General features: G+C 45.8%; 1 protein-coding gene across 1 annotated transcript in view; it reads left to right on the plus strand.

The window, feature by feature from the left end:
* Positions 1-24,796, plus strand: part of LOC147718915 (uncharacterized) — a 143,897-nt gene extending 119,101 nt beyond the window's left edge. Inside the window, exon 6 of the mRNA XM_086964665.1 lies at positions 22,815-24,796. Coding sequence (XP_086820791.1) covers positions 22,815-23,758 — 944 coding nt within the window. The 3' untranslated portion in view covers positions 23,759-24,796. The remainder of the gene's footprint in view (positions 1-22,814) is intronic.
* The last annotated feature ends 2,498 nt before the right edge of the window (positions 24,797-27,294 follow it).

Genomic DNA, 27,294 nt, shown 5'->3' on the forward strand with positions numbered 1-27,294 from the left:
CCACTCTGCATGAGTTGGTGGGTTGATGTTAACCCAATTTTTGCATATTTGTCTTCTAGCTAATAATATGGCGTAGTATAGGAACTCTCTTTCCAATCCTTTGATATTATCACTTAGTCCAAATATTACCAAGGACCAAGAGAGGGGGATAGAGGTTTTAAGGATTGAATCGAGCGATGTCTTTACTTCCTGCCAGAAATTAGTATCATTCGGGCATTCCCAGAACATATGTAGATCTGAGGCAGCTGGCAGGGAACATTTACTGCAGCATTTCCCCGGTTGAAACTTGGAAAGCCTTTTGGGGGAATAGTACGCCCGATGTAATGTAAACAATTGATTACGCCTCAGCCAGGCTGGTTTTATGATCTTATAAAGAAGCGTAAAGGACTCAATCCATTTCCCTTCTGCCTGGGGTTCACCCTCTCCACCCCATAGCTTTGTCGGAAGATTAAGCTCATCCTCTCTTTCTTCCAAGATGCTCCAATAATGTGCAGCAACCTCCTTTCCCTTGTATGATTTTTCCATTAGATTCTTCTCTAATAAACTGTCTCCTCCGAATTTGTTTTTTTTAGTTGTTTGAGAACGAAGCCAGCTTGAAAGCTGACTATAGACAAACCAAGATAATGGTGAGGTTGCCTTGTCTGAAAATATTTCCCAATCAATAAGAGAGCCATCTTCTACTAGTTCTCCCCATCTTGTAATTCCTGCTTCTTGTAGGACTGTTTTTATTGACTGTGTGGAATTCGATGAAAGCCCAGGAAAGTCCCATATCGGTGCATAGTCAGAAAAATATGCAATCCCCGCCTTCGATTTAATTTGAGACCATTCTTTTATGGGGCCGTATAATGTCTTCAGTCTGACTTATTTAAAAAACCTCTGATGCCCGAATTTAAATAGAAATCCGTCCAATGGAAGGTCTGAACCCAATAGCATAGCTTTGAACATGTAACCGTTAGCGTTGTCTAGTGGGGACTTTAATAGCATCCTGGAGTGGGTCAGGTGAAAGGCCCACGCATAGTATTCCAGGTCTGGCAGAGCAATAATGCGAGCTTCCTGTATCATGGGACAGCACCAGTGCAGGCTTATTTTATAGGGCACATTTCAGTTGCACTTCCAGCTTCTTTTACAGAGGCACATTGCAGCTGCATTGCAAGCATCATTCAATATCATGTGACGGCGTCAGAGAAACATTTATTCTCATTCGCAAAATGGTAGCACGAGTGCAAACTTATTTCACAGTGGCACATGGGAAGGACATGTGCATGTTTCCTTCAGTGTCACGTGAGCAGCACTAGTGCAAGCATCTATCATATTGTCAGATGGCCATCGCAAACCCGATCCAAAAGTATTGGAGCGCTTTACATGAGCACCAGTTACGTTACACAAGGACATATTCATGTTTTTTGTGGGCACAGGATTAAGTGATTTGCCCAGAATCACAGGATGTGGACGCGACCCCGAGGCTCAAGCCTTAGTTTCCCAGTTGCAAAGTCGGCAATCTAGCCGTGAGACCGCATCCTCTGACCACTCTGCCTTCACTGTGGCACATGGGCAGCACCAGTGCAAGCTTCTCACTATCGGACATGGGCAGCACCAGTGCGTGGATTATTTCACTATATAAAATGGACAGTCAGTACAAGTGTGCTTCACAATGGCGCACGGAGGACCAGCTTATGTAACTGTGCCACGTGGACAGCACAGAAGCAAAATCAATCGTAGAGGCGCCCCCAATTTGGGGGAAAAGTACATATGGTCAAGGCACAAGTCCTAAAAAAAGAATGGGGGGGACTAACCTAGCTAGGCAGTATGCAAGAGAGATCACGGAGCATGACATCACGGCGCATGATATCACACATGGCATCACAGGAATTGACATCATAGAAAGTGGTATCACAAGCCATGACTTTACAGGAAGTGGCATCAGATCTAAAGCCCTCACATATATGTTTAGCAGGTCTATCGTGTACGTTTGAGCACGTTGCGAGAATAACAGCACAGTGAGCTAAGAAAGATGATCTGTGATTTCTACACCTTGCAATCCCCCAGTTTTATGGACTACATCCTTTACATTCATTTACAAACATATAATTTATTGTACATGTAATGTGCACGTGTTGATATAAAGCGCTCTGACACCCTGCATTGGAATGAGTACTGCTGTACAAGAAAAAATAGTGGTACTTAAATTATTTCAACGCCTCCTTAGGTGAAGTAAGCTCGCTATAAATGAAATTTGCTTGGTGTAAATACTGGGAAAGACCAACATATCCGATATTCTTACAGTGCAGGCATATCTCCTAAAAAGGGACTGAAGAAAGTGAAAAGCTGCCTCTCTTAAGTATGTGTGAAGTGCTAACAAGGTGTGAGCCTTTGTTTTCCCTCCGCTACATTTACATCAGGTGTGAGGCTCCTGACTGCTCCCAGCCAAGAAACTCGAACAAAAGGAGGCCTGATGACCCCTCAAATTCGGCCTTTGTTATGGGCCCAGCAGGAGGCCTAAATAAGAAAGCCCCGTCCCCGCCTGCACGTTGTTGCTTGTTGCAGATGGAAAGCAGACAATGTGCAGGCACTTCTAAAAGTGTCCCAGTATTTGGAAATTACACCGGGACGAGTTCAGCACAATTTTCAGTGGGGCCCAACTTCTTGGCACGGTGGGCGGCGTTCACCCTGTGATAAAAGTGGATGGACACCATCCCCCCACGTGTACCCCCGACTCATGCCCTGCATATAGTGGTAACTCATGGCCTGAGCCGGGAGTGTGAAGTGAGTCGCCGTGACACTTGATTGAGATCGTGGAGGGATTGGCTGGCAGGGACACCCAAAGTACTGGATCAGTGGTCATTTCAGGAGTGCGATGGCCCCACCAATAACACAAGCATTGAAAAAGCAATAGGCCTAGTCTTTTATTAAGTTAAAGCCATTTGCTTTGCTTTACAATACTATTAGCAAAGCAAATGGCTTTAACTTAATCAAAGGCGAGACCTATTGCATTTTCAATGCTTGTTAATATGAGCATACAGTACATCATTGCACATTGTGCATGTTTATACATGGGTGTTCTGTTTAACAACATTTCGGCATGGTGTGATCTTTCGCCCACAGGACTGCTTGCCACCTAGTTCACTGGGCAATATTCTTGATTAAACACTATCTGGCAGGGTTTGGCGGTTGTCCTGTGTACAAACCGGTTTTAACTATTCCCTCAACTTTTCATTCTCATTAGGTTAGATATTTATAGGTGTATAGGCACCTACTAGAATTAAAGATTGTTTTATTATTTACAGATTTTATTCTGATTTATTCATTCTGTGGCTTCCTGAAGAAGGTGACCAAAAACACGCATAGAAAAACATCTACGTTGGTTAGGCCACAAATGTGCTCAGGTCGTCATTGTACCAGAAAAGCAATTTTTGTTTAGCATATGATTATAATTTATTTCCCCTTTATTATTTTATGAGAGAAGTGCAAAGTGTATGAATGTATGAGTATGTATGAGTATTTCATATGAATGAATTGCATTTATGCTATCCTGTCAGGTGGTGCGAGGTCTCTTTCAGCAGTGGGGAGAGGCTTGATCAGATCTGTTCGCCACCTCACAAAACAGGCAATGTTAGCGGGTTTGCGTGCTGGACTTTACAAGGCAAACAAAACAGGTGATGGACCGAATGTGGATCAATGTCACACACTCACCCCAGTCCGAAGATCTGGGCCCAAATCCATCGTTTTTTTGCACTCCACACCACCCTGGGTTAGACAATGGCGATATGCAAATCAGCTCTGACCCTGTGCCCCATGGAAACAGTCCAGTCCGAACTACAAAAGCCATGTCCTTCCCAGAACGGAATCAAGCATCCGAGGACCGGACCGGTTTCGAGGTAACACCTCTCATCAGCCCGGCTAGCTTGACTCCAGTGGTGTGGAGTGCCTGGGACCCACGTCTGGGCATCCCCAGCGCACTTAGGGCAGAATATGCAAACAAAACAGGTGATGGACCGAATGTGGATCAATGTCACACACTCACCCCAGTCCGAAGATCTGGGCCCAAATCCATCGTTTTTTTGCACTCCACACCACCCTGGGTTAGACAATGGCGATATGCAAATCAGCTCTGACCCTGTGCCCCATGGGAACAGTCCAGTCCGAACTACAAAAGCCATGTCCTTCCCAGAACGGAATCAAGCATCCGAGGACCGGACCGGTTTCGAGGTAACACCTCTCATCAGCCCGGCTAGTTTGACTCCAGTGGTGTGGAGTGCCTGGGACCCACGTCTGGGCATCCCCAGCGCACTTAGGGCAGAATATGCAAACAAAACAGGTGATGGACCGAATGTGGATCAATGTCACACACTCACCCCAGTCCGAAGATCTGGGCCCAAATCCATCGTTTTTTTGCACTCCACACCACCCTGGGTTAGACAATGGCGATATGCAAATCAGCTCTGACCCTGTGCCCCATGGGAACAGTCCAGTCCGAACTACAAAAGCCATGTCCTTCCCAGAACGGAATCAAGCATCCGAGGACCGGACCGGTTTCGAGGTAACACCTCATCAGCCCGGCTAGCTTGACTCCAGTGGTGTGGAGTGCCTGGGACCCACGTCTGGGCATCCCCAGCGCACTTAGGGCGGAATATGCAAACAAAACAGGTGATGGACCGAATGTGGATCAATGTCACACACTCACCCCAGTCCGAAGATCTGGGCCCAAATCCATCGTTTTTTTGCACTCCACACCACCCTGGGTTAGACAATGGCGATATGCAAATCAGCTCTGACCCTGTTGCCCCATGGGAACAGTCCAGTCCGAACTACAAAAGCCATGTCCTTCCCAGAACGGAATCAAGCATCCGAGGACCGGACCGGTTTCGAGGTAACACCTCTCATCAGCCCGGCTAGCTTGACTCCAGTGGTGTGGAGTGCCTGGGACCCACGTCTGGGCATCCCCAGCGCACTTAGGGCGGAATATGCAAACAAAACAGGTGATGGACCGAATGTGGATCAATGTCACACACTCACCCCAGTCCGAAGATCTGGGCCCAAATCCATCGTTTTTTTGCACTCCACACCACCCTGGGTTAGACAATGGCGATATGCAAATCAGCTCTGACCCTGTGCCCCATGGGAACAGTCCAGTCCGAACTACAAAAGCCATGTCCTTCCCAGAATGGAATCAAGCATCCGAGGACCGGACCGGTTTCGAGGTAACACCTCTCATCAGCCCGGCTAGCTTGACTCCAGTGGTGTGGAGTGCCTGGGACCCACGTCTGGGCATCCCCAGCGCACTTAGGGCGGAATATGCAAACAAAACAGGTGATGGACCGAATGTGGATCAATGTCACACACTCACCCCAGTCCGAAGATCTGGGCCCAAATCCATCGTTTTTTTGCACTCCACACCACCCTGGGTTAGACAATGGCGATATGCAAATCAGCTCTGACCCTGTGCCCCATGGGAACAGTCCAGTCCGAACTACAAAAGCCATGTCCTTCCCAGAACGGAATCAAGCATCCGAGGACCGGACCGGTTTCGAGGTAACACCTCTCATCAGCCCGGCTAGCTTGACTCCAGTGGTGTGGAGTGCCTGGGACCCACGTCTGGGCATCCCCAGCGCACTTAGGGCGGAATATGCAAACAAAACAGGTGATGGACCGAATGTGGATCAATGTCACACACTCACCCCAGTCCGAAGATCTGGGCCCAAATCCATCGTTTTTTTGCACTCCACACCACCCTGGGTTAGACAATGGCGATATGCAAATCAGCTCTGACCCTGTGCCCCATGGGAACAGTCCAGTCCGAACTACAAAAGCCATGTCCTTCCCAGAACGGAATCAAGCATCCGAGGACCGGACCGGTTTCGAGGTAACACCTCTCATCAGCCCGGCTAGCTTGACTCCAGTGGTGTGGAGTGCCTGGGACCCACGTCTGGGCATCCCCAGCGCACTTAGGGCGGAATATGCAAACAAAACAGGTGAAGGACCGAATGTGGATCAATGTCACACACTCACCCCAGTCCGAAGATCTGGGCCCAAATCCATCGTTTTTTTTGCACTCCACACCACCCTGGGTTAGACAATGGCGATATGCAAATCAGCTCTGACCCTGTGCCCCATGGGAACAGTCCAGTCCGAACTACAAAAGCCATGTCCTTCCCAGAACGGAATCAAGCATCCGAGGACCGGACCGGTTTCGAGGTAACACCTCTCATCAGCCCGGCTAGCTTGACTCCAGTGGTGTGGAGTGCCTGGGACCCACATCTGGGCATCCCCAGCGCACTTAGGGCGGAATATGCAAACAAAACAGGTGATGGACCGAATGTGGATCAATGTCACACACTCACCCCAGTCCGAAGATCTGGGCCCAAATCCATCGTTTTTTTGCACTCCACACCACCCTGGGTTAGACAATGGCGATATGCAAATCAGCTCTGACCCTGTGCCCCATGGGAACAGTCCCGTCCGAACTACAAAAGCCATGTCCTTCCCAGAACGGAATCAAGCATCCGAGGACCGGACCGGTTTCGAGGTAACACCTCTCATCAGCCCGGCTAGCTTGACTCCAGTGGTGTGGAGTGCCTGGGACCCACATCTGGGCATCCCCAGCGCACTTAGGGCGGAATATGCAAACAAAACAGGTGATGGACCGAATGTGGATCAATGTCACACACTCACCCCAGTCCGAAGATCTGGGCCCAAATCCATCGTTTTTTTGCACTCCACACCACCCTGGGTTAGACAATGGCGATATGCAAATCAGCTCTGACCCTGTGCCCCATGGGAACAGTCCAGTCCGAACTACAAAAGCCATGTCCTTCCCAGAACGGAATCAAGCATCCGAGGACCGGACCGGTTTCGAGGTAACACCTCTCATCAGCCCGGCTAGCTTGACTCCAGTGGTGTGGAGTGCCTGGGACCCACGTCTGGGCATCGCCAGCGCACTTAGGGCGGAATATGCAAACAAAACAGGTGATAGACCGAATGTGGATCAATGTCACACACTCACCCCAGTCCGAAGATCTGGGCCCAAATCCATCGTTTTTTTGCACTCCACACCACCCTGGGTTAGACAATGGCGATATGCAAATCAGCTCTGACCCTGTGCCCCATGGGAACAGTCCAGTCCGAACTACAAAAGCCATGTCCTTCCCAGAACGGAATCAAGCATCCGAGGACCGGACCGGTTTCGAGGTAACACCTCTCATCAGCCCGGCTAGCTTGACTCCAGTGGTGTGGAGTGCCTGGGACCCACGTCTGGGCATCCCCAGCGCACTTAGGGCGGAATATGCAAACAAAACAGGTGAAGGACCGAATGTGGATCAATGTCACACACTCACCCCAGTCCGAAGATCTGGGCCCAAATCCATCGTTTTTTTTGCACTCCACACCACCCTGGGTTAGACAATGGCGATATGCAAATCAGCTCTGACCCTGTGCCCCATGGGAACAGTCCAGTCCGAACTACAAAAGCCATGTCCTTCCCAGAACGGAATCAAGCATCCGAGGACCGGACCGGTTTCGAGGTAACACCTCTCATCAGCCCGGCTAGCTTGACTCCAGTGGTGTGGAGTGCCTGGGACCCACATCTGGGCATCCCCAGCGCACTTAGGGCGGAATATGCAAACAAAACAGGTGATGGACCGAATGTGGATCAATGTCACACACTCACCCCAGTCCGAAGATCTGGGCCCAAATCCATCGTTTTTTTGCACTCCACACCACCCTGGGTTAGACAATGGCGATATGCAAATCAGCTCTGACCCTGTGCCCCATAGGAACAGTCCAGTCCGAACTACAAAAGCCATGTCCTTCCCAGAACGGAATCAAGCATCCGAGGACCGGACCGGTTTCGAGGTAACACCTCTCATCAGCCCGGCTAGCTTGACTCCAGTGGTGTGGAGTGCCTGGGACCCACGTCTGGGCATCCCCAGCGCACTTAGGGCGGAATATGCAAACAAAACAGGTGATGGACCGAATGTGGATCAATGTCACACACTCACCCCAGTCCGAAGATCTGGGCCCAAATCCATCGTTTTTTTGCACTCCACACCACCCTGGGTTAGACAATGGCGAAATGCAAATCAGCTCTGACCCTGTGCCCCATGGGAACAGTCCAGTCCGAACTACAAAAGCCATGTCCTTCCCAGAACGGAATCGAGCATCCGAGGACCGGACCGGTTTCGAGGTAACACCTCTCATCAGCCCGGCTAGCTTGACTCCAGTGGTGTGGAGTGCCTGGGACCCACGTCTGGGCATCCCCAGCGCACTTAGGGCGGAATATGCAAACAAAACAGGTGATGGACCGAATGTGGATCAATGTCACACACTCACCCCAGTCCGAAGATCTGGGCCCAAATCCATCGTTTTTTTGCTCTCCACACCACCCTGGGTTAGACAATGGCAATATGCAAATCAGCTCTGACCCTGTGCCCCATGGGAACAGTCCAGTCCGAACTACAAAACCCATGTCCTTCCCAGAACGGAATCAAGCATCCGAGGACCGGACCGGTTTCGAGGTAACACATCTCATCAGCCCGGCTAGCTTGACTCCAGTGGTGTGGAGTGCCTGGGACCCACGTCTGGACATCCCCAGCGCACTTAGGGCGGAATATGCAAACAAAACAGGTGATGGACCGAATGTGGATCAATGTCACACACTCACCCCAGTCCGAAGATCTGGGCCCAAATCCATCGTTTTTTTGCACTCCACACCACCCTGGGTTAGACAATGGCGATATGCAAATCAGCTCTGACCCTGTGCCCCATGGGAACAGTCCAGTCCGAACTACAAAAGCCATGTCCTTCCCAGAACGGAATCAAGCATCCGAGGACCGGACCGGTTTCGAGGTAACACCTCTCATCAGCCCGGCTAGCTTGACTCCAGTGGTGTGGAGTGCCTGGGACCCACGTCTGGGCATCCCCAGCGCACTTAGGGCGGAATATGCAAACAAAACAGGTGATGGACCGAATGTGGATCAATGTCACACACTCACCCCAGTCCAAAGATCTGGGCCCAAATCCATCGTTTTTTTGTTTGCACTCCACACCACCCTGGGTTAGACAATGGCGATATGCAAATCAGCTCTGACCCTGTGCCCCATGGGAACAGTCCAGTCCGAACTACAAAAGCCATGTCCTTCCCAGAACGGAATCAAGCATCCGAGGACCGGACCGGTTTCGAGGTAACACCTCTCATCAGCCCGGCTAGCTTGACTCCAGTGGTGTGGAGTGCCTGGGACCCACGTCTGGGCATCCCCAGCGCACTTAGGGTGGAATATGCAAACAAAACAGGTGATGGACCGAATGTGGATCAATGTCACACACTCACCCCAGTCCGAAGATCTGGGCCCAAATCCATCATTTTTTTGCACTCCACACCACCCTGGGTTAGACAATGGCGATATGCAAATCAGCTCTGACCCTGTGCCCCATGGGAACAGTCCAGTCCGAACTACAAAAGCCATGTCCTTCCCAGAACGGAATCAAGCATCCGAGGACCGGACCGGTTTCGAGGTAACACCTCTCATCAGCCCGGCTAGCTTGACTCCAGTGGTGTGGAGTGCCTGGGACCCACGTCTGGGCATCCCCAGCGCACTTAGGGCGGAATATGCAAACAAAACAGGTGATGGACCGAATGTGGATCAATGTCACACACTCACCCCAGTCCGAAGATCTGGGCCCAAATCCATTGTTTTTTTGCACTCCACACCACCCTGGGTTAGACAATGGCGATATGCAAATCAGCTCTGACCCTGTGCCCCATGGGAACAGTCCAGTCCGAACTACAAAAGCCATGTCCTTCCCAGAACGGAATCAAGCATCCGAGGACCGGACCGGTTTCGAGGTAACACCTCTCATCAGCCCGGCTAGCTTGACTCCAGTGGTGTGGAGTGCCTGGGACCCACGTCTGGGCATCCCCAGCGCACTTAGGGCGGAATATGCAAACAAAACAGGTGATGGACCGAATGTGGATCAATGTCACACACTCACCCCAGTCCGAAGATCTGGGCCCAAATCCATCGTTTTTTTGCACTCCACACCACCCTGGGTTAGACAATGGCGATATGCAAATCAGCTCTGACCCTGTGCCCCATGGGAACAGTCCAGTCCGAACTACAAAAGCCATGTCCTTCCCAGAACGGAATCAAGCATCCGAGGACCGGACCGGTTTCGAGGTAACACCTCTCATCAGCCCGGCTAGCTTGACTCCAGTGGTGTGGAGTGCCTGGGACCCACGTCTGGGCATCCCCAGCGCACTTAGGGCGGAATATGCAAACAAAACAGGTGATGGACCGAATGTGGATCAATGTCACACACTCACCCCAGTCCGAAGATCTGGGCCCAAATCCATCGTTTTTTTGCACTCCACACCACCCTGGGTTAGACAATGGCGATATGCAAATCAGCTCTGACCCTGTGCCCCATGGGAACAGTCCAGTCCGAACTACAAAAGCCATGTCCTTCCCAGAACGGAATCAAGCATCTGAGGACCGGACCGGTTTCGAGGTAACACCTCTCATCAGCCCGGCTAGCTTGACTCCAGTGGTGTGGAGTGCCTGGGACCCACGTCTGGGCATCCCCAGCGCACTTAGGGCGGAATATGCAAACAAAACAGGTGATGGACCGAATGTGGATCAATGTCACACACTCACCCCAGTCCGTAGATCTGGGCCCAAATCCATTGTTTTTTTGCACTCCACACCACCCTGGGTTAGACAATGGCGATATGCAAATCAGCTCTGACCCTGTGCCCCATGGGAACAGTCCAGTCCGAACTACAAAAGGCAAGTCTTTTTTGGACTTTACAAGGCAGCGCTGTCACGGAGACTTCTTTCGTGTCGTGTGGTTCTCCGGCCTCCTGTATGTCTTTCCACCCATACCACTACTTTGCAGAGTTTACTGGAAGATCAGAAACAACTTGGGCCAAGCCATCCTTGTAGCTCGGAACTGGGCTAGCCTGTTGAGCATGACCATCAGATGAAGCTGCCCCCTTGGGAGATTCTTCTGTCACAGCAGCGAGGGAGGGTTTTCCACCCAAACCTATCAAAGCTTCACCTTCATGCATAGAGATTGATCAGCAACAGTTTACCGCTTTCAAACTTCTGTCCATTGTCTGCAATGTTATCTTGGCAGCCAGGCATCCCTCTACCAAGACTGTATACGCCTGCTGTTGGGGCAAGTTTGTGGAATAGTATGCGGAGAAACAGGTGGACTCTCTTTATGCTTCCCTCTCTCAGGTCCTTCTCTTTATCAGTTCTCTCGCCCAGCAGGGCTCCACTTTAGGCACCTTAAAGGGCTATGTTTCTACCATCTCAGCCTTTCTGTAGTTGCCAGATCAGCCATCCTTGGTCAAATCTACTGTAGTGGATAGGTTTTTGAAAGGTTTGCAACACGTTTCCATTTTCACCCTTCATTATGCCACGAGACCTCAATCTCATCCTTACATTTCTGATGTGCGCTCTCTTTGAGCCACTGCTCTGAGGGGCAGTGAGCTTCATACATTTCCATCCAAGCCTCCTTACAGAACCTCTATCCAGACAAGCTGGTTCTTTGGACTAGAGCTTCCTTTCTGCCGAAAGTTGTCACTCCTTTTTGTGTCAGCCAGTCCATCACCCTGCCTACCTATTACACTCTGCCACATATCTCTAAGGAAGAAGAGTGACTTCACCGACTGGACCCAAAAAGAGCATTGTGGTTCTACCTTGACCACACGGAAGAGATCTGGGTGGACAACCAACTCTTTGTGGAGTATGTCGGAACAAAGAAGGGAAAGGCCCTGCAGAAATACACTATCTCCCAATAGGTCATGCTCTGCATTAAGATCTGCTATGCTTTGGCCAGAAAGCAACCCCATGTGGGTTTGTGTGCTCATTCCTCCAGAGCCTAGGAGGCGACTACGGCATTAGCATGCAGATTTCAGTTCTGGAGATCTGCGAGTCAGCAACGTGAGATTCTCTACACACGTTCAGGAAACATTACTGTCTGGGCAGTAGGGTCCATCGGGGCAGGCACTTTGCTAGTTTGGTCCTGCAAGACTTAGTAGTGTGAAACAGTTTCGCGGACCCACCTCCAGGAAGGTATTGCTTCAGTATTTTATTTTACATTAAGAAATCTGTGGTTAGAAGTCCCTATCAGATGAACAAGTTACCTACCTTTGCTAACACCTTATGTGTTAGAGACTCTATCTAGCTGCAGACTCCCTACAGGCCCACCCATCCTCCCAGCTATATGAACGTATTCTAGGGACAGAGCTGTTCAACTTTTTAGGGCTCTTCTTTTCCACACCAGTGGTCAGTATTCTTCATGGCTCAGCTTGTTGTGGAAAGTCACAAAAAGAAATTGATGTCAGCCATCTGGGATGGAACCTATATAGGCACTGCACACGTCACATGTTGCTCATAAATATTCGAATGCTCTGGTATTGTTACCTCCACCATGCAAGTGTATAGCTAAGTGAATATACAAAATCATTAAGCAAAGAGGTTGCACAGGGAATCCGGAGTACATGATGAGTCCCTGGCGTAGTGGCCATGTGCCATCATGCTCCTCATGTCAAAATTTCTGACTCGTTTGGTTATCCTGCCCAGGTGACTTGAGCCACAAACATCCTGCCACGTTTGTTTTTGTTTTTTTATAATAAGTGGCTCATTGGGAGGGTATGTAAAAGTGCTGAAAATGGGTATCACTCCGTTTCGACTGCCTTTTAACATGAGTAGCTACTGGCTACATATCCTGGCCATGACATTGACATGTCCAGTGCTTATAGACCTCTGATATATATATAAAGTTCTAGAGTACAAGCTCACATTTCTTGAGGATAGCTAATGAGGTGCGTGTCTCTTCAAGAATGTGGCTTACAATGTTAGACTCTGTAGGCCTACTTGTTCGTCCTACTTGTTCGTTGTATTCTCCTTCACGACCATGTGTTGCTTATTCATCTCACGCCTCCCTTTAAATGTCATTGTGTCCAGAAAGTGTAGTTTTGATTACTTAAAATTATGGAGCAAGGAAGGACACTGCTCATCTCTTGGAAGCAGACACGTTTAGACAGGACAACCTGTATTCTGCAAATAAGAAATGATGTAATAAAGATTGCATTGAATGGCATACACTACTTCTGACCAAAAGACCCCCTCTCCCTCATGTCCACAACAAGATGTGATGAGTGATGTAACATGTGAGGGCATATGCAGTGCGTTGCTGGGCCATAAGTTACAGTTAGCTTAGGTAACTATAACTACTGAATTTCACTGGTTTTCTATGAGTGAAATCTGAGCGTAACTATAAAGTCCCTTTTATCTTTGGTTTGTTCAGTGAATTTCCAAGGTTGTTTTCAATTCTATTTCCGAACTATAACTTCCCTGTAACCTATGGTTTTGTGGAGTGAATTTCTAAGGTTTTAAAATTTTATTTCCAAACTGTAATCTGTAACCTTGTGAGTAATTGCATGAGTGTCTCAATGGGTGTGTGACTGGGTGTGTAGAGTGTCTGAGTGGGCCTGGGAATGGCTGCACAAGTGTTTAATTGGGTGTGTGACTGGGTGCGTAAGTGTCTGAGTGGGTGCATAAGTTTCTGAGTAAGTGTTTGAGAGTGTCTGAGTGGGATTGTGCCTGCCTGCATGTGTGTGTGTGAGTCTGTCTATGAGTGGATGAGTGAGTGTCTGTGTATGTCTGAATGGGTGCGTAAGACTCTGAGTGGGTGTGTGAGTGTCTAAGTGGGTCTGTGAGTGGGTGGTGTGTGAGTGTCTCTGAGTGGATAATTGTATCAGTGAGTGTCCAGGTCAAATTTTAAAGGGGGTGGGGGACTATGCGACCCCACTCTGGGGATTATTTCACATTCTGGAACCCCAGGGCCCGGCCTTAACTGAATGAGAAGGGAGTGCCACACCCCCCTCTCGGACCGATTTTGGCCCCAGGGACCCTCTCATCCTGGGTCGCACTACATTTGAATGGGGGAGGGGGGCCATGTGGCTTCCCCTCCGCGCACCGATTTAGCTCAGTGACCACATCCCCTGGGGTCCGGCCTTAACGAGATAGGGGAAGGGGACCGTGCATCCCCCCGGCCGATTTTTGCTCCAGGGACCCCATCTCCTAGGGCCTGTCCTTGATTGAATTGGGGAGGGGGGCGCATGTCCCTCTCCACGGGCCTGTGTCGGCCCTAGGGACCCCATACGCTGGGACCCAGCCTCACTATATATGTACTAAAAAGGGTGGGGGAGTCCATAATAGCTCCCACCTGATGGAACCGGATTGTTTGCTTGTGCTTGGCAAAAGCTGTCAGATGTGATTGGGCCGGCCATGGGGGTGGTGGGCCCTGGTGCCGTATATGGCATGGGAGGGGGCCGCGTGACCTTCCTCCAACTTCAAAATCTGATTTTGGCCCTGGGGGTCCGTGCAGCCCCAGCACTATAGTCACATTAGCCCCGGAAGGTGGTGGTCCCCGGGGCACGAATATCCAGGGGACCTTTTTAGGTCGAGCCTAGCGCAGCACGCATGCGCTGCTCTAGGAAAACGACCTCTTGGAATCACTCAGGACTTTTCACACACTCGTGCATGTGGTTTTTTTAAGTATTTTTTCTATTGGTCTTTGCGTGTGTCTTTCTAAAAAAGACAGCACGCAATTGGGCAAAGGCGGGAGCATGCCCCACCTTCCCCCAAAAATGTATCCACCCACTGCCTACGGCTTGCGGTTGCGAGCAGGGGCACCATCTGTTTTTAATTAACGCGTTTGCCGTGCTTGTTCCTTCCGCTCTCACTCCAGCCGCCATCTGTTTTTAATTACTGCGTTCGCTGCGCTTGTTTCCATTCATGTTTTGGGAGCGAGCCTAGTGCCCCTCATCTGCCGCACTTTCATTGACCTGCGCAATGCCACTGTTCACCGTATTCACATGAACAATTATTTGTGCCTCCAACCTAACCTGAGGAATGGCACTTTATTTCACGAGCGTTTATTCTGCAAACCTTCCCGCTGTCTGTTCTTTGAGGTGAGGCTCCCATGACGTTGCAATTCTTTTACTATTTACCTATAATTGATGTCTGAATGGACTAGTAGTTTTACAACCAGGCTTAAACGTGTAGTCCTCTCACACGTGCTCTTTGCTGTCTGCTGGGATATTGAGACCTGGGCTTGCCCAGGCATCTTCTCTCGAGCGACGTTAGTTTTCGCACTGCAGTATTCATTGTTTCCTTGTCCCATTATTGAAGTCCAGTGGGAAGCTATTTGTGATAAAGGGGCGATGGACCACTCTGATAACCAAACCGCCCTAGAGTCTTGTTCAGCATTTAAAGAGGATGACTAAATGGAAATAAACAAATGCAGCCAACGTCATGGGTTCAGGTTTTTTCCAGTTTTATATAGCGCAAACTGGTGCCCCTAGGAATTGGATCATCTATATGGTCACCATTTACTTTAAACAAGGGGATCTTATTCATGTTTTTTCGGTATGGTGAGATTGAGTGATTTGCCCAGAATCACAGGACGTTCAGGTGGGGCTGTACATATTTTTAATACATCTCAGTTTACCCCAGAGGTGAGGTGATTCATTTTCCTGTCCCTCCTAAGTACCTTTTGTGCACCAGGATGAGAGTCATTGCACTTTATTTTTACATGCTTGTCAGCCACGGGTTGGGGTGCACAGCGAGTCAGTTTTTGCTCCAGGAAAGAACTCTTCGCCACCTTTCATTTGCCCTCTCTGGGTAGCTGCCCTCTTGCACAGCAGGGCTTCAGCCCCCCTCCTGTTGTGTGTGTCAACCCGGGGTGAGACAGCTTCCCGGGCACACACTCAGCCTCACCCGAGCACTTCACAGATCTTTAAAAGACCATTTGCTTATTAATGAGGCTTTCTTTGTTTTTCACTCCTTCTTAGGGCCCCTGCATCTCCACTCTACCTTTTGCTGGAAGAATCAGCACCCCCCCCCACCCCCGAAATTTTTTGCTTGATGGTATCCTCAATTGACACTGACCAGTATATAGGAGAGGGCTAACCTACCTAATTTCGATTTATATAGACTCTATCCCAGGACATCACTACCTCAAAACATAATACAGAACCACCTCTTACAGCATTGAAATTCATTATGCTTATGAACTCAAGACTCCTACATGACTGGTTGCTTGTGTGAACGAGATATACTCTGACTTTACAAGCAGGACAGTAAAGGCAGATTATGTGCCTTATCTGGTTACAGTATTTTGCCATTTTTACATGTTGATAGCACAGTCTGGGCAAAGGTTCCACTTCATCAGAAACAGTTTAACATTGAAATGCTGAAACAGGCAATTGAAAGGTGACAATTCGAGGTTTGCATATTGCCTTCCAATGACCGGCAAATGTCACTGTAGATAAATATCAACACTTAGGGGGTCATTATGATTGCGGTTTTTCCGCATCCTCGGGGCCGGCGGAAGGCACCGCCGGCCCAGAGGATGCGGAAAAACCGCAGCGGACTGACCAAAGACCCACCGCCACATTAGGATGGCTGGTGGGTCCTGGTTTCCGTCCGCAGCTTTTCCGCCGCGGTCGGCATACAACCGCGGCGGAAAAGCTCTAATATGGTGACGGTGTCTTCCAGACACCGTCCACCATATTAGGATGGCCTGTAAATTATGCTTTTCCGTGGCGGGTTTTCCGCCGTGGAAAAGCATACGGAACTTCACTGCGGGGGCCCGTTGCGGGCCCCCTAGGTGAAGGGGGGGTGGGGGGTGCACATGGGGGTTACCTATGGTACCCCCCTGCATTTGCATGCAGAAAGCGGCAGGCACCGCGCGGTGCCTGCCTCTTACTGCATGCAAATGCAATGCGTGCATTTTTAACATTGCGGCGGGTGCAGCTTGAAGCTCCACCCGCCGCAATGTTAAAAATAGAGGATGTGACCGCAACCCTTGCGATCACATCCTAATAGCACAGGAGGGAACTCCGCATGCCATGCGGAGGTTCCCTCCTGCTCTGGGGTCGCGGACGGACTCAAGTCCGTCCGCGATCCTAATGACCCCCTTAGTAGGCACAGTTTTGTGTGAGGATTTTCACAAGTAGTCCGCAAAAATTTTAAAGTGTATATGCTGCATTGTATCCATCTTTGTTAGTAATATATACCCGGACTAATTGTTATGCACTATCTGCGTATCACAAGATTGCCCTGATGCACGTGTGACCATTAGTTTTGGGAACCATGTTTTCAACCCTTCCCACCCTCCCATCGTTGTTTTATAATACCCCACCCTCCCGTTGGTACTTTCAATTCCCCTCATCCTCCCAACATTGCTTTCAGTTCTCTTCCACCCTCTCTTATTTGCTTTCCATTCAGCCCCCGTTGTTGCTTTTAATTCCCAAATGCCACCAAGGAAAAAGAATCTCACAGCAGAGGCAAGCATGAACCAGTGTGTAGTAATTGGATGGCTCTTCAATCCCTGGCGGAACAGCACCCAGGAAAGATGATGTGCTGCATGTCTAAATACTTAAAAGGTCCCAAAGGCACGACCTATTTGCTATGCCAGTGCTTGTTCTATTATTTATTTTTTATATTGCCCTAGGGAGTTGGTGGTTGTCCCCGGAATGCGGGAGGTCTGTGCGGTCCCCCGCTCTCTCATTGTATTAGCCCCGGGGAGGAGGTGGTCTCCGGGCCTTGCAACAGCCCATCAGGGAGAGGTCTGTGTGGCCACGCTACATTAATTTTTTTTAATCGTGGTGGTCCCTGGAGGGTATAACCTGTGCACTCCCTTTTTTTTTTAAATGCCCCACTGACCCTTCACCAAACAAGTGCAGGAGCCCGCGCTAGTTTCTAAAAAAAAAGTTGTTTTTTATTTTTGCCACAAATTTGCGAGTTTTGCTAATTGGCAGCAGTTTTTTTTTATGCTTTTTGTGCAATGCTCGGGTCCCAGAGGGAGCCAAAGACCAAGGCTTGGGGAACAAGGTATTCCAACCCTGCCCCCTTTTCTATTTTTTTTCCACTTTTTTGGGTGGGGACTCAGTTGAAGCAGAGTCCCAAGATGACTGACAACACTTCCTGGTTGAAGTGTTGGCAGCCAATCAGAGTGCTGCAGATCTCTGTACAAGCTCTTTATTATTTGCAAATTACGGAACAGATTTACATTAAATACCAAAAAAACTCAAACCGCAGCCCAAAAGCTAGCTTTCTGCCAAATTTGGTGTAATTCTATTCAGCGGTTTGCCATGAAATTATCATGGTAAATGCACTTTTTTGACCCCCCCCCCCCCTTTTTCTTGGATCACCCCAAAACTGTCCATGCACAGCAAGACTCACTATTACACTATTTCCTGGGAAATTTCATGATAATTTGTGAAACGACGCCAAATATAGGCAAGTCAAGAAACATTTTTTTTCTATGGAAACATAGTCCTAACTATAACTACCTACTGGTGACCCACAGTAGGTGTTATATATTTATATGTATTCACAGAAAAAACAAAGGTTACAGGGACGTTCTAGTTAGGCTCAGGTTTCACTCATACAAAACCAGTGAAATTCAGCCGTTCTAGTTAGCTGAGCTAACTATAACTTGCGCCCCCACAATGCACTGCTAATGACCTCACATATTGCATCACTCATGACATGGTCTATGACATCACTGATTACATCTCAATGACATCACTGATGACATCATCCACTGGCTGTGAGTGTTTTAAAAACGTTTATAAGTGTAAAATATATAAAGCAAGGTGTACTGGTAAATCAGTGAGTGTATGAGTGCCTGTATGGATGACTCAGTGGGTGCCTAACTGACTGTATAAGTGAGTGATTAGGTGTCTTAGTGAATGTACAGGTGAGTGACTGCTTATGTGAATGTCTCTATCAGTCTGTCAGTTGGTGACTTAAGTGGCTGTATGGGTGTGTGAGTGGGTATGCGAGTGGCTGTATGGGTGAATGATTGGTTGTCTGAGTACTTGTATGGGTGTCTGTAAGGATGAGTGAGCCTGTGACTGTATGGGTTAGTGAGTGCGTGTGTGAGGGGCTGAATGGGTGAGTAAGCATGTTCTGCTCTTGCTTCCTAGAAGGGGAGCAGTGTGTGCTAGGGCTTGGCAGGGTCACCGGCGGCTGGTGGACTTTGAAAGTGGTGGGGGCGTAAGAGCAATGAATGAGTTTTTACGTGTGAGCGAGCCCACGTTTATTATGAGAGGGGGTCTTCTGTTGAGAAACTTTTTTAACAATTGCTGTATTTGGGGGGTAATATTCAGCACTATTTCTGTGATATAGGACCAAAAATACAGGCCTTTATAAAGGAATTGTGTACAAAGCCGTGCCCCTTTTTTCGTCCTCATCCTACTAGTTTGAGCGAATCAATCAATCATTGCCAATATTCAAAATGTGTAGAATGGTCATTTCATCTGGTGCTATTTAATGATCCTGCGTCATACAGCATGCTTTCTATTTTTCTATTAAAATATCCAGCTCTTTGTTTTCATTTGGTCGCTGCAGTTCTGCAGGCATTTAAGTGGGCCAGGTCCCTCTGGGTCTCAGGCCCAAGAGTAATTAAAAACGAACAGTGAAATGGGTCCCTGTTGGAACCTATATTCATGTGCTTAACTTTGCAGTCAAAAAACACTAATTGATTTCTGAACAATGAATAAAAAAGTTAAGGCAATCTATGCCAGGGATTTAGTTCCTGTTTCTAATTCACGTTTTACCTAATCTATATTCTCTAAGAGTGTTCGCTATTTTCAAGATGGGGTGTTTTTGTGCTTTTTTCGTGTAGCACATTACTTGCATATTTTGGACGGAGTTACCTCTCGGTTTTTTTTAATTGGCCATGATATACAGTTCTGGAGTTCATGCTGCAGGCAGTGCCCCTTTCTCACAGTGTATGTCCAAGGTCAAAAAGGTGTTAAGAGTGTAGACTATGTGGACATCCGATCTTTGGCCTCTCAGCAGAGCGGACAGAGCAGTGATCACGCTAGCAGGCAGCCTTCCAAATTCTGCCAGACTGAGAAGAAAGAAATCCGAGGTTTCTGAAAAGTAGTAATTTAGCCAGTACGTAAGTTCTAATTAGGCAACTTGTTAAACATTTGGGATAAATTATTACATTTCGGAAACCTCGCTTCCAGACTTAAATTCCATGTCTAGAAATAAAGTTGGCCAATTTAATTAGGCAAGTTGATTTCTAGACACAGAACATGCCGAATATATCGTCTTTGTTTCTTCTCAGCCAGGTAGAATTGTCAAGAATGCCAAGTGCCTGTATTGCCTGCTGCTGAAACAGAAGGAGGGAAATAGAAAATGAAGGAGAGTGGAGAGGAAGGGGGTAAAGAGGCAGTAAGGGAGGGGTGAACCGCGGCATAGAGGATTTAAAACGAGGATAGAAAGAGAGAGAGAAAAGCAAGAGAAATGTAAAGAGATAAGCAGGCTACTAACTTACCCAATAGTCTTGTCCTGAAATGCCATCAGCTTCGTCTGTTGGTGTTGACGGAGGTCCGATTTCTTTTCTTTTCTTTCCACAAGTAAGCTGCTTCGGACCTGCCCTGACATCACGGGTCTCTCGCGGCCTGCAAAGGCAGCAAGTCAGATTTCATTGAAAAGGAAAAAACTCAAATGTAATTACCAGTTTCGCTTAAGAGCCGTTAATTATTAGTATTCCAGAGATGCCCTTCTTGACATTAGTATTCAATAGATGTCTGTCGGAACTGTAAGAAACCCAGTGGAAATGTCTCTCGTAATCTTTGAGTGCCAGTCTACGCATTCACTATGAATTGAAATCAGCAAATGCATGAAAGAATTTTTTTATCTGACCTTTCACCTAACCCTAATGTGGCCTGCTTGGACCACTATGCCATACTCAACCTCACCCTCCTGGGGAGAGATGTAATTTTACTGGACCTCTACTTGGCTATGTGGATGAAAATCATAATGTTGATATTCAAGGCCACAGGTAAAATCTCTATACGTGCTTGATGGGCCTTTCCACAATCAAAACTCATTAAAAGTGCAGATTAATTTTGCTGCGTGTATTCTTGGAAAGGAGATAAAATGACCCCAGTTTACTGAACCCATTACACTAAGAGGTAAAACTATCCCCAATTTACTGAACCCCATTACACTAATCTAGGTACATCGGCCTCTGTTCCAGTAATTGCCCATCTTTCTCTCCCTTTGTTGGATCTCTGACCCCCTTAGTAAATTCCTCTTTCCTCTAATATTATCAAATACTCTGCGTGCGCACTCTAGGTCGTTATACTTATCATTAAAATACCTGTTATATCGCATCACAGCTTTCCTCTAACTTGCTCAATCATACAAAAAGTGTTTTAAGCAAGTATGATGTTTTTCCTTACTTTATGTATCTGACTGCAAGACGTTTATTATAGACAGGACACACATGCTCATCATTCTACATATTGTTGTGCTTCTTTATTTGTTATAGTTCCCTGTGCAGTGATATTTTTTGTGTGGCCAATGATTGGACTGAGAGATTTGTGTTCTGTTATGTCCTTACTTTCTCGTTTATTTAGCTTTCCTTGTGCTTTATGTTTGCCAAAATTGTAATAAAATGTCTGAATATAAAAAAAGTATCCTACAGATTCCACTCTTGCAGTTGGGGCAAATTCAGTTTCAATACTTATTCACATTAACACTAAGTGCACAGGGTATTCTAACAGCCATACAACCAAGTGAGAAAGAATAATAAACTACTTTAACACAGTAAAGGAAGATTTTCCATTCTTCAGTATTAGAGTGGGATGGGATGAATTTTTATTTCATGTTAGCCCCACTCAGGATATCTAATGTGCACTCAGTTTTCATCCTGAATGGTAGTGATGCTAGCTATGAGAGCTTGTAATTTCAGTACAAATATACTTTGTGATCTACACTAGAACATTAAGTTATTAGCAGTGACTCAGCATGCTAAAGAGAAATTGTTTTCACAAGAAGCCCAATGAATGAATGGCTAAAGCATATGTGTTGTGGGTAACCTACTCCTGAATTATCTGTTTGAACATTGCTTAATATAACCAACCTATTATCCACCATATGAATCTAAATTTCACCTTTGAATTTAATGTTCTTTCTTCCACTACAACTTATTTTCTAAAATGTTATATGAAGGCACTCTGAAAACTTTCAATTGGTGAGGTGAGAAAAGGGATGATTACAACAGAAAGCAGGCTTCACTCGCTTTTAATGCTTGTCCTCTCTCAGAAGTGTGAACAATTAATTATATGTGACGTGCAAACACGTATAATCTGACTCCTCAGACTAATCATTTACAACCACTTTCCTTACCACAAGAAGCAAAATGAATTAGTGGTCATAAAATATATAGTATGGTTAAACTACTCCTGAAAGAATTGTTTTTCTTTGTTTTGCATAAACAACCTATTGTCCACTATAACCATCTAAAGTTAATCTATAATTTTAACGATCCTTCTTCCACAACTTAAGTCCTATAATTTTATGTTAAAACTCTCCTAAAATGTCCAAATGTTGAGAAGATGGAAGGGAATTGGTTCAGCAGGTAAAAGTCTTCATCCACTTTTAATGCTTGCCCTCTTTCCGAAGAGTTAAAGATTAATTATATGGATGTATTTAAGCAGAAAGTTCAATCCAGCTCATTGGGTAAGTTATAGGCTCCCAGTCTATCTCCTTCCCCCTAATTCTATCATTTGGAACTGGCACTTTTTTTTTTCTGAAGGAAAGTCCATCCTTTGTGATCTGGATTAAAACAAGAATGACTGACCTATCAGCACATCAAGTGAGAGTATTAAGAGTTGAGTGGAACACTATCTTGCAGCAGTGAAATATTTATTGCATTGCTATTGCGCAAGCCTAAAATGCTTTTGTAGTAACTTAATTATCTTTTAAATCAAACAGATGACAGACCTATCACCCAGTATCATGACTGGTATTATGGAGCCGTGATGGAAGGCTATAATGAAGCTCAAGAGCAACTGAAGCAGTTTACAAAAAATGTAAAAGGGGATTTTGTCAAAGTATCTGATGATAAAAGCCACAGTAGAGGGCATAACTCAGCATACAAACAGAAAGCCCCTTCAAGGGATGGAGTGGGCGATTCCAAAGATAGTGATTCTGAAGAACAGGAAAATGGCCAGTCATGGGAGAAACCATGCAAAGGAAATGATTCAAAGAAAAACTCAAGCAAGAAAGGCGAAAGCATCACTACAGTTGCATCACCTGGAGCAGTAGAATATTTTTCATGCCCTGAATGCCTCAAGTGCTTCAATAAGAAATCAAATCTAATAAGACATCGTACTACTCACACTGGGGACAGGCCTTATGGTTGTAATCTGTGTGATAAAACCTTCAATAAGAAGTCTAATCTTGTTCGACACCAAAGAACACACTCAACAGAGAGAGTATTTAAATGCTGTGAATGTGAGTCAAGATTTGATAGGTTAGCAGATCTTCACAAACATCAGAAAATACATGTAGGAGACCAGACATATTCTTGTAATGAATGTAAGAAAATATTCAGTCGGAAATCCAATCTGGTAAGACACCAGATACAGTATCATTCCAGTGATGACGTAAAACCCAATCTGGAGACATTAACTCAGCAGGAGAAAAAGTATGACTGCAATATTTGTGATAAAAGCTTCTGCCAGATGTCGGATCTTAATGCTCATCTACAAACGCACACAGGAGGTAGTCCACGCCCAAGTAAAGAATGTGACATCGCCTTTTCTGACAACTCAGATAATCTCCGCAATAAAAACCTCCCTCAAAATCTGCAAAGCACAATGCCGAGCAGTTACAGTACAATGCAGTTACAAAACTCAAACGTCTCTGTTCTGTAATTGCCATATCTCTTTTTTTTGTATATGTCATTATGTTTATTTAGCATTCTACTATTGATTGAATACCATTATTCTGGCTGAGTACAAGGGGAAATGACTACAGCTAACGTTAAATAACAGTTCCCTCCTTGTCATTTTTGGGCTATTATATTTTAGCAATACACTATTATCGAGGGTTAATCTACTTGCTCCAGGTGTCAATTTTGGATTAGGAAAGAATTTACTTTACTTTAAAAAAAAAAAAAAGAAGAAGAAAAGAATAATAGTTAACCCTCCATGTTTTTATGGCCTTATGAAGCATGGCTGGTAGACTCTCAGTTTGCAATGAGAAGAAAGATTTACTCAGTGGACCCCTATTCCTCTTTCTATTACAGTATACAAGGATAGAACTAACCAGGAGCTCAGAACTGATTTGCTCTTCCGTCTGGCATTTAAACCTGGGTTGCTTCACAGATGCTGCTATCATGAGCCACATTTTGTTTCTGTAACTGTTGCCATGCAGATTTGCCCATTCAACATCTTTTATCATTTTTGTATTGACTGTTTAGGCTGATGGGCCTTGATCATGTTTGTCTTGTGATTTGATTTTGGTTTCCCAGTTTAGATAACATGTGTTATGTAATGTTACATGCAGATGCCTACTGGCGGGATTGCTTTTCGACTCCCTTTTTAGTAAGAATCATGCATGGCAGTTATACACTCATTCAGTTTGTTACTACTTTGTTCGAAGAACTGGTGGAGACAAACATATTTTGAATATCTTTCCCTATACATCATCTTGATGCATTATGTGTAAGATATTCAAAGTAAATATGTCACTGGCTGTGTATGTATGACAGAATGGAAATAGAGAGCTTTGCGTGTGCTACTTGTGGTAGCTAGACTTTTTACAAAGTGTCCAAGATCCTCATTTTACCAGAATAGTTACTGTCTCTTAAGGTTTTGTGCCATTGTAAGCTAGTGTTCATGAAATCTCGCCTTTAATCTATATTATGGAACTCGGTAAAATGAAATAAAAATGAACAACTGCTGCAGTTACCTTGTGGTAAAATTGGAAGAACATTAAGATCAGACTGAGCATTTCCAGTGGACTAGGCTCCAATGTTAGGATTACAAATGCTATACGAATATTCGCTAGAAATATGTTTCCATGTGCATGATTAGCGGTACAATTGTTTCCGTTGTATAGGCTTGTGGCTGCTGACATTTAAACTCAAGTTAGTTTTCTCGGACAGTCATGCCTCATTATTCATAATAGCAGATCAAGATCCCTTCCATCATAATTCCCTGGCTTCACTTTACAAACTAGCCAATGATAAACAAGTCCCTCTTGTAAACCGATGTTAGTACACTTTTAATAGCACTATTTCATAACTACTACTTACTCCTACGGAAATTGTCCCGATAGTGGGGCATAGACTCATTTAAAAAATGCCCCTCTTAAAAATTCTAATGTTGGAGTGTATGCTATTGACCAGCACATTAAGATGGAAAAAAAGTAAATACACAAAAAAATTCAATACAACACAACTGAAAAATTGTCTTTGGTTAGGTAATCAATCGTATTATGAATCTTAATTAATTAGTTTTCTGTATAGTCCAAAAACCACCATATGCTTCGTAAACACATTTTCATTGTGTGTTTCTCTCCTTCACTCCACAACTTCCATAACTCACAATTGTATGGGGAGCAACGTTCCCAACGATCTATTGACTGGCAGTGATGCTAAAACTACCCTTTTTGTTAAAGTAATTTTTAGTTGCCTCCAAAAGGTTTTCAAATGCCACTGAAATTAAATTCTTGCAAGAGTTTTCATAGTGAATTCTTAAACTGCAGTGGGTATTAGAATTTATTATAATATCCATATTAAAAGTGTGAACAAGTTTTGGGTGGACTTTAAAATATTCACCAACTATAATCCACACTTACACACAGGTTTTGAGTCGAACAAAGTTATGCATTCCAGAGCTTGAATACTTTTGCCATCTAGTGGTTAGGCATAAATGTACTTTTTCAATGAGTTTATTACTCTGTCTCCATCCATCTTTTTGCCAATGCTTCCAATGACCCATGCATCTGCTCCCCCTTTTCCACCATTGAAGATGTGTGGAAAATCTTTGGACAAAGAGCCAGTGACTGGACTCGGCATTGCCCTTTGGAAATATTTCCTCATTAATTGGGCTATGTTATGAGAAAATGTTTATTAATTTTGATCAATTTTAATTTCTACAAGTTGGTTGGTCTTAGATTTATGGAATACAATCCATTTATGTTTTGCCCAGGTGTTCTAGGTGGGTCCTGTGAATAGTATGTATTTGTTGCCCAGCTCTTGACATCTGTAAGCTTAGGTGTCTGGCTTGAGGAGACTTGAACTGCTTATTGCTCTGAAAAAAAGAAGTGCTGGCTCTTCTGTTCACAGACGGAAAATATTAATTGTTTTGCTTACAATGAAGATCTCTAAAGGGTGCCCAATACACTTTTAGATGCCTCACGAAAAGGCACTTTTTATTGAACACCAGCTACCAATGTGCATTTAAGAACAACACACCGTCAGATGCTAAAAGATCTGATTCTGATATAACACGAACGGCCTTTACCTCTAAGCAAGTCGTATCCTATTCAGGGGTTTCCGTGTTGGGAAGTGATTGCAATGATGCAATTAAAGGATGAGGCAGTTGCACACTGGGAGACATTTTGGCTCATAGATGCGGTGAATTCACCCTCCAAGTGTAGCATCTCCATTTAGAGGAGACATGGGGATTTAACACACAACAGGTGGCTATTAGATACAGTGTTCCCAATAACACCACCACATCGAAGACAACTCGAGAAGGACCAACTGCTGGCTGCTACTTTTAAACAAGCATTTGCAATACAATAGATCTCGCATTTACGAGAGTTTGAGCTATTAAAATGTACAATGCCAATAGCTTAAACTCTGCAAATGTGAGACCTATTGCATTGCAAATATTTTTTTGTTTCAAAGCACCCCATGCTGCGCTTTCACGTCCATAGAGGCTGCGCCCCTTTCTTTAGACAAGCCGCGTCTAAAGAAAGAGGGTAATGACCGACATTAAAGTGAAACCGCGGCATGGGGACTTTGACAAAAAAAAGAATCTGTTTGTCAAGTTGACAAACAAATGCTTTTTTTTAGTAAAACTGCCTTATGCCCCGCTTTCACTTTAATTGCAGCTGTGCCTCTTTATTTAGACAAGCCTTGTCGAATGAAAGTGGCATGGCTGACATTAAAGTGAAACCGCGGCATGGGGGCTTTGACAAAAAAAAGAATCTGTTTCTCAAGTTGACAAACAAATGCATGTTGTTGGTAAAACGCCTTACTTTAATTGCGCCTGCTTACCTTTGTTTAGACGAGACTTGCCCAAAGAAAGTTGGAGGGTACCATTAATATGAAAGTATCGCATGCGCACTAGTAAACAAAAAACTTTTTTAAATAAATGAGCACAGCTGCTATAATTAAAGAGGACCCCGCTGCTAAAATAAAGAAAGAAAGAAAGAAACATGGCCGCTATAGTAA

Source organism: Lissotriton vulgaris, chromosome 4_1, assembly GCF_964263255.1.
Source record: "Lissotriton vulgaris chromosome 4_1, aLisVul1.2, whole genome shotgun sequence".
Lineage (NCBI taxonomy): Eukaryota > Metazoa > Chordata > Amphibia > Caudata > Salamandridae > Lissotriton > Lissotriton vulgaris.